The sequence below is a fragment of the Fusarium oxysporum genome, chromosome 5 (genome assembly GCF_000149955.1).
Source record: "Fusarium oxysporum f. sp. lycopersici 4287 chromosome 5, whole genome shotgun sequence".
In the NCBI taxonomy this organism is placed as follows: domain Eukaryota; kingdom Fungi; phylum Ascomycota; class Sordariomycetes; order Hypocreales; family Nectriaceae; genus Fusarium; species Fusarium oxysporum.
Window position 1 is genome coordinate 4,196,332 of NC_030990.1, and position 16,811 is coordinate 4,213,142.

The window sequence follows — 16,811 nt, forward strand, 5'->3', positions numbered from 1 at the left end:
CCAACTCTTCCAGATACAACTCAATATCATCAAAGTCGATACTTTCTTCCTCACCTAGACTCTTCAACCTTACTAGGAAGTTCTTCCAGATTTGCAGTCGCTGGTAGTCCTTCAACTTCTCGTACCGTAGAGCCAGCTGGATACGTGATTTGAAGGCCTCGTCAAATGTCCCCACGCGGTTAGTTGTTAAGATGAGAATACCCTCATAGTACTCCAAAGCTCGAAGGAATACTGACACCAAGGCATTTCTCTTCAAATCTTGCAAAGTACGCTGTTCAAGAAAGACCTCTGCTTCATCAAGAAGGACAACACAGTCCCAGACCTTCCCTAGATGAAACACAGATTCGAGATACTTCTCCACGTCTGCAGGTTCAGTGCCGATATCTCCGCACGTAACTGGATATAAAGGCTTCTTGGCTATTTCGGCCACAGACTCGGCTGTAAATGTCTTGCCTGTTCCTGGCGACCCGTGTAGGAGCATGATGAGACCACTTCCTTTGCTTTCGATAAGATCTGTGTTTTTCTCGGCGTCGAGTTGGTTGGTCACTAGAGCTAGTACAAGCTCCTTCATAGCTTCGTCTGCTACGAGACTTTTGAAAGCCTCCTTGTTCCAACTGACGTCTCGAATTCGATCGACCTCGAGATCAACTATATTTCCATGAGTATATCAGGCTCAAGGAATTGTTCTAGGAAAGTTGCTTACCCCATTTCTTACGCCGCAAGTCAAACCCCGGAATCAGTTTCGGGAACAAGTAAATCTCTGGCTCCTCAGGCTCGCTTCCATCCTTGGGCAAGTTGGGTTTTCGGCCTGATATATAACCTTCTTGTCTCATGTAACTGCTTCCTGGATGGAGTTCCTTATAGGTATCAAAGTCCACCATAAAACGTTGTCCCTACTGGGTTTCAGTACAATGCGCCAGCCTGAGTGAGGCCTACTTACCGCTTGTATCCTATCAGAATCACTGCCTTCATATGAGATGAGAGTTTTCTCGCGCAACTTCCAAAACCTCTTGCCTCGCTGCAGAAGTATCTCTTTTACCTTCGGCTTTGCATATGACAATGGTATAACGTTGAGATCCGTTATGTTGATCTCCCCACCTCTGTATTTGGGTGGAAAGTCGATGAACAGCTCTTTATCAACTGCAAAGAACTTTCCTGCATATCCGTAAGAACGTGTTTCCACAATCCACGTGTGTGTGCCCTGTTTCTCTTGGTCCTTATCTGAATCATCCGTTTTCTTCTTCTGTTTGTGAGGGGCCGGTCGAGTGGTAGCAACGCGCCCACTATATCTGCCATTCTTGTCTGCGACGAGCGTATCTCCTGGCCGTATCAAGAACTCAATGGAATCGCTTGAGACTTTTCCTCTCTTGAATTGATCGTCGATCTGATCGTAAAGCGGTGCGAAGTTACTTTCGATCCATTCAACGAGAAGTCCAACTAATTGGGCGTGTCTCTCTGACAAGGCTTCCGTCTTGAAGCTAGTTCGGCAGTGATACCACCAGAGGTGAGGGTCTTTCAAACTGCCCATCTCGTAGACATACGGAAAGTCGTCGCTGAATGAGGGGAATAGGTCGAATAAGGCTTCAACTGCCTCAACCATTTCTTCCGTCACTAAAACGACATCCTGGCTGGCTGGTTCTGGTTCGGGAAGCGGTTGCTTTGCTCTCTTGGCTGCATTTACCGCGTCGTATTGGTAGTCCACCGAGTAATACTTGTAAACAATGAGTGATGCGCCTTGTTCTTCAGCGTAGTCACCGGGGTCTGTGATTGGGAATCGGCCCCTGAGGTCGACATCATCGCCAAACACTACCCATTCAGGAGGAGAAAGATAAACTGTCCGACTTCTTTCGTCGACACTGTCGTCATCGAGCTCGATTCTTTCTAGGCAATAGAAGAGCTGAACTTTGGCAGGCAATTCCATGGGAACAGTCGAGGCGTTGTCCGCGTCTTCTCGAAGAGTGGCATTTTCTTCTTCCAACTCCTCAACACGTTGGATCAATGCCTGCAATGTGTTCTCATCGACGAGAATCTGGTGGGAAGTAATATCCTCTCCAACAACCTCGGCAGAGTCATGAGATCCCTCCTCCTGTATTTGAGAAAGTCTATGAGCCTCGGTTGTCTTTCCCACATTTGATGGCTCACTTTCATGCTGAAGCCCAGTGTCGTTTGGCTCTGAAAGCTTTGCCTGTGTTTCTATTTGATCTTTGTTGGCCTTGGTAAAGGTTGGGATTCGATAGCCTCGAGTCGATCCAGACGCTCTGTAGTGAAATGGTATGGGAGCTGGGGGAGTGGGTAGTGCGAAGTTGTTGTTGAAGCCGTTGATACCGGCATTGGGTCCATTATCTATCGCTGCAAGCTTATCTCTGTTACTAGCTCCTATAGCGTCTTCAGAGATGGTGTAATGTGTCTGAGCGGGCTTGACAACAGGTGGCAAAGGTGACCGTGCAGGTGCTGGGGGTAAGTTTTGATAGTCCTGAGGAGGCGGTGGAGGTGGAGGATTAAGGTTGACCCGTTCATGTTCATAATGTCCTGTGTAATCTGTGTAATCACTCAGTGGAATAGAACGATCAATGGGAGGAGGTGGAGGAGGTGGCACCACCTGCACTTGATTGCGGGGAGTTCTGGGAAGGACCATGGGGGGAGGCGGTGGAGGTATTCTTCCTTTTGGGGCCTTTTGCGGAGGATTCCTTGTCCGAGCGTTTGAAGGGGCTGGTCGAGGTCTCCGAGGTATCGCCAACATTGAGGGTCTCGCGAACAGATTACCCTCTCTTCTCAGAAGTCGGCTGAGCTGCTTATGGATGTCTTCTTCTTCACTATCATCCTTATCATCATCCTTATCCTTCCTGTTCTTTGGGCCAGGCGATACGCTTCTTGTTGGTGAGTCCATGATTTGTTAGATTTTTGGAGATAAAGTGATTATGAGATGAAATGAGGAGGTGTTGAGGTGAGAATGAATCAGGCTGAGGAGTTGAAGCTCAGCCGCAAAAGCGCCTGACAAGGGTGTATGCATGAAGCTGCAGGGTGTCATCTTGATTATGCCTCGTGATTGCTGAGCCTTCAGCGCCTCCTCTCTTCTTCCGTTGTTGGCCTCTGAGACTCGAGTCGAATAGCTTCCGAAAAAGAAGTTTCTTATCAGCACTCATTCAACAACCTCTATCGTGATGTCCGTCGACCTCGTCTTTCAGTCATGGTACAAGGGCGATGATGCGAGTAAGCAATCACTAGCCAATGAAACACTTCATACAAGCTTACTCCGTGAGGTAAAGCGGGTATAGCGCAAGAGGCCTTCAAGTCGGTTAAGAAACACTTTGAACAGAGCAATTCGTTGAGCGGTGACGAGAAGGCTCTTTTGGGGAAGAAGTCGTCGTTACAAGACGTTGAAAAGGCAGTCAGCGATGCTTTCGCAAAGTACGAAGCTAAGAGCGAAGCCTCTAAAACACGGAAATGGCTGCAAAAGGCTTCTGAATCAATATGCCATTATGGTCAAGTACTCGATGTCTTTGTTCAGCATCATCCTGAATACGTCTCCTTGGCCTGGGGACTGATGAAGGTGATGTTTATCGTAAGTTGGCTTAGTCTTCGCGCTGGACCCCGATATCTCACCATCCTATACTAGAGCGTGGTCAATCATGGCGAGACACTCAAACTACTGTCGAAATCACTTTATGAGGTGGCCCAGCGTCTTCCACGCATCGAACATCTATCTGCCCTGTATCCGGCCCAAGAACATGAAGCTAGCCATGGAAAGCCTCTACTCTTGCATCATGGAGTTTTTACTAATAGCTCACTCATGGTGCAATGAGTCAAAATTCAAACATATTTACCACAGCTTCACAAGACCACACGAGTTGCGATACAGCGATCTCTTACAGAGGATAGGCACTTGCACGGACAACATCAACGAACTTGCGACCGTGGGGTCACAGACTGAGCTTCGAGTTATGCATAACACCCAGTCATCGAAGCTCAACGAAATCATCTTAAGTTTGCAGACCAGTGAGAAGACTAGGCAAGCACAAATAGATGGCCTCAATTGCGCTATTTCGAGATTGGAGATTTCGAGTCGAGACCATGGCAGGAAGCTCGACTTGATCATGCAGTGGCTCGAGGCTTCTGGGTTGACAATTAACGACTTTTTAACAAAGATAGAGAGTATGTGACATTCCAAAATGAGTTCAAGGTCTTTTTTCTGACGTGTATCCAGCTTTTCACTCTATTCAGACAAGTGCGCAACTGGATACCAACCAAAAGCTCTCCTCTCTGCAGTTATCCCAAGCATTGGCAACCTTCTCTCAGAGCCTTGAAGATCCCAAGTCCTTGTATAAACACCACCTATTCCTTCGCAATCGACGGGCGTCGGGTAGAGGAGCAGCAATATCCACCAATGAGTTCTGGTTGTCTCCAAAACTCGCCAGATGGTCCTCTTGTCCACATTCTTCCCTCACCATCATCAGGGGCAGCTTCACGACCCGCTGGGCGATCCAGGATTTCGCAATAGATATCATTCAAGCAGTTACCATGATGAGCATACCAGCGCTTTGGGTTTTGGGTAGTGTAAACAAGACGAGCCCCAATGCAATGCTAAGTCCAGCGGATTTGGTGAGATATCTGACGTATCAAGCGTTGCAAGTTGAGGGAACAGTTATGACAGAAAAGCAAATGTCGTTACGACATTCGCAACTCGAGGAGGCCAAAACTAGTCAAGATTGGCTCACATTCTTCAAGCTAATCATCCAAGACTTGGGAGGGCAGATTTATATCATCGTTGATCTTGCAACAGTGAGTCCTGGTCCGAAAGGATCTGGCCAAGTCAGCTTGATCTACCAACTCAACGAGATGTTAAAAGAGCTGAGCAACAAGGGATCACACAAGAGATCGCGAACAAAAGTCAAGATTATTTTGCTTGTCTATGACTATAACTGGATGAGCTTGATCCCGAGGGAAATTTATGATCATCTTGTCCCAGTTAAGATATCTGGAACTAAAGGACTGCAGGGCAGAAGAATGCGGACAGCCGTTCATACACGGATTCTACCAAGACAGAGAGCAAAGGTATAATTAAAGCAGCAATAATAATCTTAGATTAAGCACCTCCAGATGATACAAACAGAATAGGTAAAATGATAAGATCTGACGCGAGGCGCAATGTCATGACTCAAATACATGTATATAAGTCAATAAATATTAAGCTTCAACTCTTATCATGCAATACGAGAAATTCATTCTCTCACTGCCTGCTACATCGTGTCCATAGTCAGGCTGACTCTATCTTGCAGTGCTCACGCGGCACAGTTGCAATTGGTTCGGTGAAGTGACTCAGCCAAGGCAGGCTACTTTATAAAACACCACATATCCATGTCACCAACCAACATAACTCTCAACGATTATATCCACAAGTTCAACATGGCACATCATGCAGAAAAGCTACCTTGGGAGGCTCTCGCCTCGGTATTTGAGCTGAGACGTACCAATCCTTGTCAACATGGCGCATACAACCTCCACGCCCGTATACAACCAGACAGCAAAACAAAACTCGCCAACTTTGTTCAAATCTTTATGCAGAGTGTCGCTGAAGATGCAGCTCAACAACGCAAGCAGTATCCAGAGAAATACGACGTCCCCGACGAGAATGAAGTAATCATTTCAGATGAAGCGGCAACCAAAATTGAATCAACAGTCTGGCGGTGGCATCCTGAGGAATATTGGCCAGATGATGATGACGACCTCGATGTCTTCAAACAACCAACTGCTGGAAAACTATGCCCTCACATAGACGAGTCTGATAAGTGCGGATGCGTCTTGCCCTTCAGAGAACGCAAGATGTCTGCGTTCCAGCGACAGCAAATCCCCAACGACTGTTACGAGTTTGATACATACAACCTCGAATCATTCCGCAATGTCGAAGTTGTTAAGACTTTAATACTCCACGGAGAGATGGACCCAATACTTCGTTCATGCGCATACGAAGGTTCTCATCTAGCGAAATGGTGGGAGCATCAAGAATGCCAGTGCACATCAGCGACTCTCGGATGGAGAAGAATATGTGAAAATGGAATCAAGATGTACATGATACTCAACCTTCTACGCTACTTTCCTCAAACATGGGATGAGAACGGATCCCCTGTTGACGATTATCGCAAGTTGAAGGCATACCAGCAAGCAGCCCGATGGTGTACAGAATCTGGATATAAAAGCGATATCGCGACATACCCGCATAGGGACTTTCTTGGTATCAGGAAAAACCAGTTCAGGTGTTATCCTCGACCCCTTGATGTCTCCCGTTGGAAACACGTTATGAGGTTCGATCAATTTGGTTTCGAAAGATATCAGAAGGGTTTGACCTATTTCGACGACTCTGATTATGAACCGATTACCAAATATAGCGAGAAACCTGGCATCAAGTCGGGCGAAGAGTCTGATGACGATTCTGAAGCCGAATCTAGTGATGATTCAAGCGATGAATCCAGTGGTGAGTCCAGTGATGAGTCTGAAGAGGAAGATCCTGAAGAGGTCAGAAATCGCTTCTATAAGCTCGAGTTCTATCCATATGGTCTCATGTCCTACGAAGACTTCCTCAACTTCGAAAAGCCTATGGGCTTCCAACCTCTCCCATCAGATATAAAACACGTCCGCTGGATCCTCTGTCAGCAAGGCCTTCCAGTTGAATTGTCCGACTGTATCCTCGAACACGCTGATTACACCCCTCGAGGAAGACTGCCAGTACCTGGAAAACCACTGCATCCTCAATGTACGGATGAACTGGGCCGCTACCTTGAACATTGCTGGCAACTTATTGTTAGATGCTACATGTTAGGTCATGAACTCAGAGATAAGATGGACATTGAGGCTCTGGTACGGGAAGAGGTGAAAGACTTCGTCTATGAGCTGTTCAAGTGTGAATGTGATGGTGCGTACGAGCTTCTTTATGGGTTTGATGCGGAACCCCCCGAGGACTCTGAGGTTGAGAGTTAGACAATGGGCCACCTTCTTTCAATTATGTATTGTGTTAATCTCTAAGCGCCTTGTCTGTTGTTTTCTGTACATTGCGTTTGCGGGAAGTCGAGAGAGTGGGAAAATGACTAGATGACCAAAGTATTCAAATACCAACTGACAAGCGATTTTGACAACGTCTTCTACACAAATTCTCAAGAATGAGCTTTACTGACTTTGTTGGGGATTAGGTAAGAATGCTCCGGTCATTGTCTCAGCATTCCGGCAATCTCTATGGTTTTCGGGTATCACTACTTTACAGGGGTCGCGTTGAACGAATTATAAGCCCTGTTGCCTTGGGCCCTGATGTACAGTTGGAGAATTACATTTTTGGGTTTTTGGCACAGGCAGAAATGCATTGACTTTAGTCCGGTGACTGCCTTAACTCACGCTCAGACGGAGGAATCGCGATGGTCTTCAGTCCTCTCCTTTCCATAACCCGTGATGACGACAAGACTGAATATCAACACTCACCATTCCTGATCCTCACCATGGTAGCGCTTCCTAACGAGGTCTTGCATCAAATATTTGCCGAACTAGAGGATCGACTGCCTCTAGAAAGATGGCATATGTATGGAGCTCATTTGGACCATCAAGGCTCAGCCACGCTCCGCAACCTCTGCCTGGTCTGTCGCCAATTCCGACACATCGCACAACCTTTACTATATCGGACCGTTATTACTGAAGGTCGCGATAGCGCAAGAACTGTCGAGACTCTTCTTCTTAGAACGTTCGTCGAGGACCCGCATCTTGGAGAGCAAGTTCGCACCGTTTCTTTAATAGACAATGCTGACCATTCAGCCAAAATGGACGTATTGGGGGAAGCTGCAAGGAAAGAGATCATTCGGTCAGCGTGGAAGGGTTTGAGCCTTCCACCTGCCCTAAAACGTTACATGAAGGAAAATCATCATATGTCTTGTGGCTTTGCTGCTCTCATCATAGCATATATGCCTCTTGTGCAGGTTGTCGATTGCACTACAGAAGGCCTGGCAGTCCCGTTCTATTGGCTGTTGAGTACAAGGACGGATATGAGAAGGCCAGTATGTCCTATTGATCCTCGAAGTATTTTTTTTAACTACGAAGATGAGGATGGAGGCATTGAAGACCAAGGTATTTCGAAGGCTACATTTGCAAACTACTGCTTTCCAAACCTTACCGACGTTCGTATCAGGGCGGTGGTCGGTGAAAAGGACATCCAGAGCGCTTGGGTGATCGAAGATCTAATTTTCAATCCTTCGCTCAAAATACTACGGACATTCGGCACCGCCTGGTATGGCGAGGAACTCTCTTGCTTTAAATGGCCTGCACACAAGAACTACAACCTGGAGTATTTAGACCTCATGGAAACATACATTGACGCCGAGGGGCTAATGACAGTTCTCACGCGCTGTCCGAATCTAACGGGAATAGCGATAAGGTTGCCTGACGAGTACAGGAAGCTGCTGGATCAATACGAAACGGAAGACAGTGAAAACGCTGATTGCATCATCAACCTCGATGACTTCGGGAACGTTCTTCGAAAATTTGGTCAAAATCTCGAAGAGGTCGATTTCAACACTTTCTTTTATGACAGCTATAGCGCAGACTATCTGTGTCGAAGCCCGATTTCAGGAATAATTGGTTCCCTCCGAGAGCTCAAATCCCTGCGACACCTCAAACTCAGCAAAGAAGCGCTAATCGGAGGCAGTGAGTCGCTCTTGCGATTGAGTGATGTTCTACCGGAATCAATTGAAACTCTTTATCTGCATTGTGGTAAAGTTTACGAGCTAGAGGATTGGGTCGAGTTTGAACGTGAGCTGTATAAACAGGAAGTTTACAAACTGCTTCTCGACGGTATGCCTAATCTCCGCGAGATTCGGATGGAGAGATACGATGATTGGCATGAGTTTGGTCAGTACAATCCAAATCTTGATGATGTTTCGTATTTCGATGCTGATGATCCAGAAGATTATTGTAATCCAGAGGAGTTGGATTACTTTCGGAGTGAATATATCTATCCGAAGGAGGCCGAGTGGCCAGCTGAGCTGCATGTCAATGGCTGGGATGTGGACATAGTTGAGGCGCGCCTTTATGAGATATGTGGAAGGCCAGCGTGTAACCGCAACATTATCACTCTGTCAAGGAAGACATGAACGGACTCTGCTTAGGCCCAGCTTGATGCAGATCAAGGACGGGGCGCTCGACTGAGATGTTGCATGCAACCTTGTGGCCCATGTCCTGTCATCTGTAGCCTATCATAAAATACAAGTCATCGAACTCGCTAATCTGATCCCCTGATCTTTGTTCCCTCCTCAAAATACGTCGATACAAGATGTTAAAGTGCGAGAAGAGAGATCTTACTTATGGCGTGATGGGCGCAGAAGAGCACAGTTCACTTCAAGCCGTTATTACTATAAAACAAGATGAATGCATCTTACCTGATAGAGCCCTCAAATAATAATCCAGGACATCATCATGGGTGTACTTCGGTGGTAATATTCCCGGTAGATATGATCACTAATACGGAGAGCATTGCGAGGTCATAGCATACATGCGAGGTCATAGCATGCATCGGAGTGGCAGCATGAAATCAACACATCATAACCAAGTGGAATAAGACCTTACCTATACAAGTAACGTGCATGAAACCATATCTGTAGCCAGCAAATAATGCAGCATCTTTCTTGGAGCTAGTCTCAAACCACCATGACATACGTCTTATCCGAACAGTCACAAAAGCCACCTTGCCTGCCGGAACCAAAATGCGAACCAAAATCCCAAGGACCAACACAAAAACGCAAGCAAAAATCTCGCTGCAGTCATCTTTATCAGCTATGGCAGCCTAGCCCAGCCTGCATCAACACACCCCCTCATCCCAAACCTCACCCGCCATTGGTCAACCATCGGCTAACTGACCTAGATACAGTTACATCGAAGCCCGCGTCCTAACCAGTTTCCTCTGCAGATAACAAAGAAGTTGGGGGCCGTTGGTCTATAGGGCTGTTGGTACAGTGAAACAAAAGTGTATCAGCAGATGCTCATGATGGTTGCCTCTTGTGGGACGGGACGGATGTTTCAAAAAGGGTGTCATGGCCCCCGATTTTGCTTTTTTCTTTTTTGCACTTTCTGTTGTGAATAACTTCACTTTTGCCTTTTATTCTTCAATATGGGAGTTCCCCACATAAATGCCCGCCAAGAGGTGCAGGTTATAACGCAGACTGTTTACCTCCCCACGACCACTTACACCACGCAAGTCACGCTAGGTGTAGCTTCGGCTCCAGCCACGGACCGTCCCGTCGTGACGTCTCAACACAGCGGCGATGGGCTGAGCAGTGCACAAATCGGAGCAATAATCGGATCCATCGTTGGAGTTTTTGTGCTCGCTTTTGTTGTGGTATGTTGCTGCCGAAGACCGAAGCAGCCCAAGAAGCGGAGGAGTTATCGAAGTAGTTATGCGGATTTTTCAGATGGTTGGTCTGAGAGGATGCCGCATGAGGGCTGGACGAGGCCTGTGCCTATTCCTGTTGCTAGACCTGTCCCTGTTCAGTTTCCGTCGCCGGTTGTGCAGAGGGAGCAGATTCCAGGGGGGCCGAAGTTTCCGACTTATAGGGCGATTCCTATTCCTAACCCGAGAAGGGGAGAGAATCCACCGAGGACATATTGGCGATAGGCTGTCATGTCTGCCAGCAGAATAGTTACGTGATGAATGAGTTATGAGAAATGTGAAATGAAGGGCACGACGAATGAAATGGGTGGTGATGGGGAACGAGACTATTGTTCAGTCAAGGCGTCAGATGGGAGGCATTTACGATCAGCAAGCGAGCGAGCGAGCATTTTCATCCATTATCCACGACATTTAATAAAGCATAATGAATATCGCATAGTCAAACACATTCATATAATATATACACTAATTCATCATCATCATAATCTCATCATCTCTCGTCCCATTCCTCTCCGCCAACGCTTTCTTGCCATGCTTAGACAACAACCTTTGTCTTATGGTTACACTTATGCGCATTGCTAGCAAGAGTCTTCTTCTTCTGCCACTGCTCGAAGCGCGCAGCAACAGCCCTCTTGCTCTTGGGGTTAGCGGAGGTCTTGTCTCGTGGAGGAACGCCCTTCAGGCTAAGAGCGAACTGGGCAGCAGCACGGCCAGCAGTCTTGGTGTTGAGAGTCAGAGCTCCCCAGTGGATGTTGTTGATGGTGTCGCATTCCAAGTGGTAGCATGGATCGGTCTCAGCATCAGCGCCGGTAAAGATTCCGGAGGAGGGGATGCCGAGTTCGACGAAGGCAGCGTAGTCAGAAGATTCACCAAACTCCCTATAAGATGTAAGTATCTTTGTTGTGAGTAGTGAATGTTTTACTTACTCCCACTCAACGGTCTTTCCCTTCTTACGGAGCCAAGCAGCCAGGATATCTCCTCCAACTCGGTCGGCGGGCTTGCTAGCCTGGACCCAGTACTTGGGCTTAGGAGAACCGATCATGTCGTAGTTGAAGTAGAATCGAATTCTGTCAGCTTCCTCCTCGGTGAGCTGTTCGCCATAGTAGTAAGACCCAGCAAGGCCGCTCCTGTATCACAAATCAGTCAACAGCAGAGAGACGTGGATTGTGTCACTCACTCTTCAGCACCCCACCAAGCAAAGCGGACCTTGTTCTTGTAACCAGTGTACTTGGTAAAGGACTTGGCAATCTCAAGAATACCGGCAGTTCCACTGCCATCATCATTGATACCGGGACCAGCTTGAACACTGTCAAGATGAGCACCCATCATGACAACATTGTTAGGGTCACCCTGCTTAGTCTCCGCGATAATGTTCCAGGTCTCACGAGTCTCGTAGAACGAGTCCACCAGCAAAGTGACCTCGAGCTTCTCGCCACCCTCAATGCGCGTTCTCCAAGCAGTTCCAACTTCAAGAGGAATCACGCCAACAGGTACGATGAGCTCAAGGTTCTCAGCACTGAGAGTCGCACTGGTGATACCCTTGCCAGGTTGGTTGTTGACGAGGAGAACACCACGAGCACCGGCCTTCTTTGCGAGCTTGAGCTTATCTGAGATCGCACATGAGCCGCGCTTCACGAGGGCGAGTTTATCCTTGGCATCAACACCCTCCCATTGGTCAGCAAAGCATCCAGATCCGCGCTCATCGTCAATTGGCACGAGAACAAGAGGAGCAGTCACACCATCGGGGGTAGGTGTGCCGACGTTGTAGATGAGAGTGATGACATAGACATCCTCACCATCAGGTCCTCGGACCCAAATATCCTTGGTCTGCTCGAAGGTGTAGTTGAAGGGCTGGATGTAAGTGTTGAGATGCTTTCCGTATTGACCCTTGAGCTGCTTGGAGATGTAGTCGACGGACGCCTTGTAGCCGGGGAAGCCAAAGGCTCGGTTGCCACCGTTCTTCTTGGCGATTGAGTTGAGGTCCTCAAGAGTCTTGCGAAGCCTGTTGATGTTAGTGGTGTTTTGTCAATTGAGATGAGTCTTGACATACTTTGACTTTTTAATGTCACCCTCAACTTGACTGGGAGTCAGCTTCTTGGTAGCCGACACCTCAGAGAAGAGGAGAGCTCCGCAGAGCAAAGCACTAAGTAACTTCATGGTGAGAATTGTCAATTGAGTAACAATGCCTCTAGAAGACGAGAATGTAACCTGAGGGTCCCCCAACAATGGGACAGACCCTTCCTTTTTATACCAATACAGCTGTCATCCGTATAGCTACAGCTACACAACCTCGATGCAAGACAGTCTAACGAAGCTCACATTTTACCCCAACCAGAAACTGATCAGACGGTTGAACCTATCGGTAGACGATGCGAAAATGGCAGGTCGCAACAATACAAAGTCTTGGCATCGACTGGTGCTCACGACCCATGTCGTGGCGCCAACGATAAACAAGCATGGCAGAGATAAGATCTACAAGGAGGTGCGGGGTGGAAGCCAGGTCCGAGAGGGTAATGATAGGTTCGAGCAAGTGGCGGAGGAACTATTGTAAAAGGTTTGAGGACTTTTGAAGAGGGTGAATAGGTATGCTTCCTTTTAGCTAGACTGGTATGTAGAGCCGGGGTGAATGGTCGAAGATGATGATGTCTTATCAATGAGATGGGTCAATTAGTTCAGCAAGTTTATTCAGCACCATGACATGAATCGGTAAAACTGACGGCCAGCTTATGGTGTCATACATGGAAAGCTGATGTGCTTGTATCCTGATGAATTGAGGAAGTGAGAATGGGTCTTTGAAGCACAAAGGGCAAAGACAAAAAAACAAGTCAACCTCCTTCTGCAATTAAATATCTAGCATATCTATCTAGAGGCCTTAATAGTTGTAATAACAAGAAATGGTTTTTGGCTTGGACTGCATTTAAGCTTAATGCGTAGCTTAACTTCACCCAAAACTTCATGATGCCGATGCTCCCGGGTAACCCAACGGCTTTCGGTTCTCCCAAAACCGAGCATGATCTCCTGACACCTTCACCGCCTACCGCATTCCGCCCTCTGAACCTTCTAGCCCGTGTTCTAGAACGGGTTTAAGAGGATACACTCGGCATTGGCGGGGCACATCTAAAGTTTCTGTCATACCAGCCCCGCCACCTTTACCATTAGCTAACAATGTTTGTGTCCCGTGGCGTGCTTAAGTCGTCGGTTCTCGTATGAGAAACTCTGTTTTTCTTTCCTCTCTTTATTCTTCTCTAATCTAAAATACATAATTATTCAAAATGGCTTCTCAGGTCCCTCACGTTCCCCCTCGCGCTGCTACTGTCCACTCGGCGACGGAGCTCATCGGAAATACTCCTCTTGTCAGACTTAACAAGATCCCCCAGTCGCTGGGCATCGAGTGCGATGTCTACGTCAAGCCAGAACTGTTCAGTGCTGGAGGCAGTGTTAAGGATAGAATTGCTCTACGCATGATTGAAGAGGCTGAGAAGAGTGGAAGAATTAAGCCTGGTGACACTCTTATCGAGCCTACCAGTGGAAACACGTAAGATCACCACATTAGAAGCTCTCGGATCTCAGCTGACAGTAACAGTGGTATCGGTCTTGCTCTCGTTGGAGCTATCAAGGGCTACAAGACTATCATCACACTCCCCGAGAAGATGTCCGCCGAAAAGGTCTCCGTCCTCCGTGCCCTCGGCGCCACCATCATCCGTACTCCTACACAAGCTGCTTGGGATGCCCCCGAGTCTCACATTGGTGTTGCCCGCCGTCTCGAGAAGGAGCTTCCCAACGCCCATATTCTCGACCAGTACAGCAACGAGAACAACCCTCTCGCCCACGAGTTCGGCACCGCTGAGGAGATCTGGGAGCAGACTGGCGGCAAGATCAACGCTATTGTCGCTGGTGCCGGTACTGGTGGTACCATCACTGGTCTTGCTCGGGGTCTTAAGAAGCACAACCAGGACATCAAGGTCATTGCTGCGGATCCCCACGGCAGTATCCTTGCTCTGCCTGAGCTTTTGAACGAGGAGCATGCCAATGAGTCTTATAAGGTGGAGGGTATTGGATATGATTTTATTCCCGATGTGCTCGACCAGCAGATCGTTGATAAGTGGTACAAGACCGATGACCGACAGTCTTTCCACCTTGCTCGACGACTTATTGCCGAGGAGGGTATCCTGGTTGGTGGCAGTTCCGGTTCTGCCATGGCTGCCATGCTCCTCGCTGTCAAGGAGTACAACTTTAAGAAGGGCGATGTTGTAGTTGTTGTCCTGCCTGACAGCATCCGAAGCTACCTCTCCAAGTTCGCTGATGACGACTGGCTCGCCGCCAACGACCTCCTCCCCGTCAATGGTGTTGAATCCACTGTCAACGGAAACAGCCAGAAGAAGACCTCCGACCCTTACGAGGGTGCCACCATCGCTTCTCTGCGCCTCAAGCCCGTCACATCCGTCGGTGCTAACTCTTCCTGCTCCGAGGCCATCGAGACCATGCGCGACAAGGGCTTCGATCAACTCCCCGTCCTTTCCGCCAACGGCAACAAGCTCGTCGGTCTCGTCACACTTGGTAACCTCCTAAGCTACATCTCCCGCGGCCGCGCCACCGCCCAGAGCCCCGTATCAGACGTCATGTTCGACTTTGCGCGCCTCGACGAGATCGTCACTGATCCTCGCGAATTCGCTTCCCCCATCAACCCCGGCAAGCGTAGACAATTCGTCGAGATCACAAAGGACACACCCCTTACCACACTCAGCAAGTTCTTTGAGTGGAACAGTGCAGCCGTCGTCACCGAGAAGACTGACGACTCCAAGTCTCTGTCCAAGCCCATTGCTATTGTTACAAAGGTTGATCTCCTTACATGGATGATCAACAAGAAGCTGTAGATGGGAGAAACCTCGCGAGAGGAGGGGGGAACGAGTACTCATGTTTTCAACGACATTCACGTCTGGCGTTCCAGGATACCTTAGAGAAAAAGATTGGATTTTTTTGATAGACTGAATTTTGGGCGGTAGACTCAACATCTACATGGCATTTGCGATGGGAATAAGCTGCGTAAATTAAAAAAATGTCATTAATATAATTGTGTCATCCCATTTCTCCCCCGTCTGTGATGTATTGATCGTCGATGTTTATATTCGCTGAGCGATCCACCACCACCACTTGTCTGCACCAGGACCATCGCCAGTGACGTTTCCAGGGAGAACATCAACATCGATGTCGAACTCTTGGAGCTGGCTGAAGGTGAACTTGGAGGAACCGTACTCGCCGAGCCAAGAATCCTGCTCCTCTGAGCCAATGTCGTCAGATCCGACGCCTGAGTCCAGCAGTCCCTTGCTTCGCGAAGCACGAATTCTCGTCAGCTCGGCTTCCAGGTTGGACTTGACAAGTGTCGATGGCAAAGCGGTGAAGAGGTCCATCTTGTTGGCGGCGATAAGAATAGGGATCGCAACCTTGGCCTTGGCGTTGGTAGCGCGCTTCTGCAGGAAGAGCAGCACGTCGTAGAGGTACGCAGCGGTGGGCGCAAGAACCTCGGGTTCGCCAATAGCAGCGGCATCCACCAAAAAGACAACAGCCTTCAGTTTTTCAGTGCGGTCCAGCTTGCCCATCGGCACGTTTCGCAGCTTTCCATGACCAGGAGTATCGACAAGCAAGAACTTGGTATATGTACCATCATGGGTGTCGTGGTTACGGTACGAGTGCTTGTTTTCAGAGTCGGTAGAGGCGTTGAGCTCGACATCGTGCGACACCTGGGAGGTATGCGTCTCGGTGCCAGAAGCGCCGCGCTCAAAGAGTGTGAGAAGTGACGTCTTGCCAGCGTTGGCGGGACCGAGAAGGAGGACGCTGGGGGCAACGGTGTATGTCCTTGATGAAGAGAGGATGAGGTGAAGAATTATAGGAGCACCGATGATGATAATTGCTCCAATAATGATTGTGGCGAGCGAGGGTGTCATGATAGCCTCGACTGTTGCGATGAAGTTAGCCATGGTGGGAGATGTGCGGCACCAATTGGCGCCTGAGTCGTCGCGGTAGCTGTCGATGGTACAGTAGAGCAGAGGGCAGTCCAGACTTCTTCGCGGGTTCACCACAGCCTCGTTCACGTCGAATGCGCGAGTTGAATGACGCTATTCAGACAGTTGGCTGTTAGTTTGACAAAGCTGTGCGAAGCGATATCTGGCCAGCCCACTGGAAGCTCCTAGACCGGCGTCCCCACATCGGTCATCAGCCTCAGCCACAGCCACGAACGACAGGAAATACGTTGTGTCCAATGAGCGAAGATGTCGAAATCCCACTGAAGCAGAAAGGGGATAAGGGGGAAATGGGACGTAATCAGCCACAAAAAGACCCTGTTAATTAAAGGCAATGGCAGTGCCGGTTCCCTAGTGCAGAGCCTAGGGGAGCCCCAAAC

At 48.5% G+C, this 16,811-nt stretch overlaps 8 protein-coding genes across 10 annotated transcripts in view; 5 read left to right on the forward strand and 3 right to left on the reverse strand.

The window, feature by feature from the left end:
• FOXG_02412 (uncharacterized protein) overlaps nucleotides 1–2,949 on the reverse strand; it is a gene marked incomplete at its 3' end in the record, with an annotated part of 3,569 nt that extends 620 nt beyond the window's left edge. Inside the window, exons 1-3 of the mRNA XM_018379855.1 lie at nucleotides 941–2,949; nucleotides 704–893; nucleotides 55–648 (exon numbers count right to left, since the gene is read on the reverse strand). Coding sequence (XP_018235982.1) covers nucleotides 55–648; nucleotides 704–893; nucleotides 941–2,887 — 2,731 coding nt within the window. The 5' untranslated portion in view covers nucleotides 2,888–2,949. The remainder of the gene's footprint in view (nucleotides 1–54; nucleotides 649–703; nucleotides 894–940) is intronic.
• A 212-nt stretch (nucleotides 2,950–3,161) lies between these two features.
• Nucleotides 3,162–4,160, forward strand: FOXG_02413 (uncharacterized protein; the record flags this gene model as incomplete). The annotated part of the gene is made up of 3 exons (XM_018379856.1): nucleotides 3,162–3,210; nucleotides 3,261–3,562; nucleotides 3,873–4,160. The coding sequence occupies 3 exons, from the start codon at nucleotides 3,162–3,164 to the stop codon at nucleotides 4,158–4,160; spliced, it is 639 nt and encodes a 212-aa protein (XP_018235983.1).
• Nucleotides 4,161–5,304: 1,144 nt separating this feature from the next.
• FOXG_02414 (uncharacterized protein) lies at nucleotides 5,305–7,105 on the forward strand. Of its 2 annotated transcripts, XM_018379858.1 has the most exons (2): nucleotides 5,305–6,469; nucleotides 6,516–7,026. In XM_018379858.1, exons 1-2 carry the CDS (start codon nucleotides 5,356–5,358, stop codon nucleotides 6,620–6,622), a joined length of 1,221 nt encoding a protein of 406 aa, XP_018235985.1. In that variant the 5' UTR covers nucleotides 5,305–5,355; the 3' UTR covers nucleotides 6,623–7,026. The 2 variants fall into 2 exon arrangements, with proteins under 2 accessions (XP_018235985.1, XP_018235984.1); XM_018379857.1 differs by having other exon boundaries at nucleotides 5,305–7,105.
• Nucleotides 7,106–7,183: 78 nt separating this feature from the next.
• Nucleotides 7,184–9,290, forward strand: FOXG_02415 (uncharacterized protein). Of its 2 annotated transcripts, XM_018379860.1 has the most exons (3): nucleotides 7,184–7,720; nucleotides 7,792–8,880; nucleotides 8,938–9,290. In XM_018379860.1, exons 1-3 carry the CDS (start codon nucleotides 7,564–7,566, stop codon nucleotides 9,120–9,122), a joined length of 1,431 nt encoding a protein of 476 aa, XP_018235987.1. In that variant the 5' UTR covers nucleotides 7,184–7,563; the 3' UTR covers nucleotides 9,123–9,290. The 2 variants fall into 2 exon arrangements, with proteins under 2 accessions (XP_018235987.1, XP_018235986.1); XM_018379859.1 differs by having other exon boundaries at nucleotides 7,184–8,880.
• A 309-nt stretch (nucleotides 9,291–9,599) lies between these two features.
• On the forward strand, nucleotides 9,600–10,986 carry FOXG_02416 (uncharacterized protein). The gene has a single exon (XM_018379861.1). It carries the CDS (start codon nucleotides 10,136–10,138, stop codon nucleotides 10,637–10,639), a length of 504 nt encoding a protein of 167 aa, XP_018235988.1. The 5' UTR covers nucleotides 9,600–10,135; the 3' UTR covers nucleotides 10,640–10,986.
• On the reverse strand, nucleotides 10,401–13,049 carry FOXG_02417 (uncharacterized protein). The gene is made up of 4 exons (XM_018379862.1): nucleotides 12,465–13,049; nucleotides 11,592–12,416; nucleotides 11,341–11,541; nucleotides 10,401–11,292 (listed from the first exon to the last, which is right to left on the reverse strand). Exons 1-4 carry the CDS (start codon nucleotides 12,569–12,571, stop codon nucleotides 10,950–10,952), a joined length of 1,476 nt encoding a protein of 491 aa, XP_018235989.1. The 5' UTR covers nucleotides 12,572–13,049; the 3' UTR covers nucleotides 10,401–10,949.
• A 487-nt stretch (nucleotides 13,050–13,536) lies between these two features.
• FOXG_02418 (cystathionine beta-synthase) lies at nucleotides 13,537–16,616 on the forward strand. Its single transcript, XM_018379863.1, has 2 exons — nucleotides 13,537–13,949; nucleotides 13,998–16,616. The coding sequence occupies exons 1-2, from the start codon at nucleotides 13,687–13,689 to the stop codon at nucleotides 15,286–15,288; spliced, it is 1,554 nt and encodes a 517-aa protein (XP_018235990.1). The 5' UTR covers nucleotides 13,537–13,686; the 3' UTR covers nucleotides 15,289–16,616.
• FOXG_02419 (uncharacterized protein) lies at nucleotides 13,551–16,599 on the reverse strand. The gene has a single exon (XM_018379864.1). The coding sequence runs from the start codon at nucleotides 16,387–16,389 to the stop codon at nucleotides 15,535–15,537; it is 855 nt and encodes a 284-aa protein (XP_018235991.1). The 5' UTR covers nucleotides 16,390–16,599; the 3' UTR covers nucleotides 13,551–15,534.
• Nucleotides 16,617–16,811: the final 195 nt, after the last annotated feature.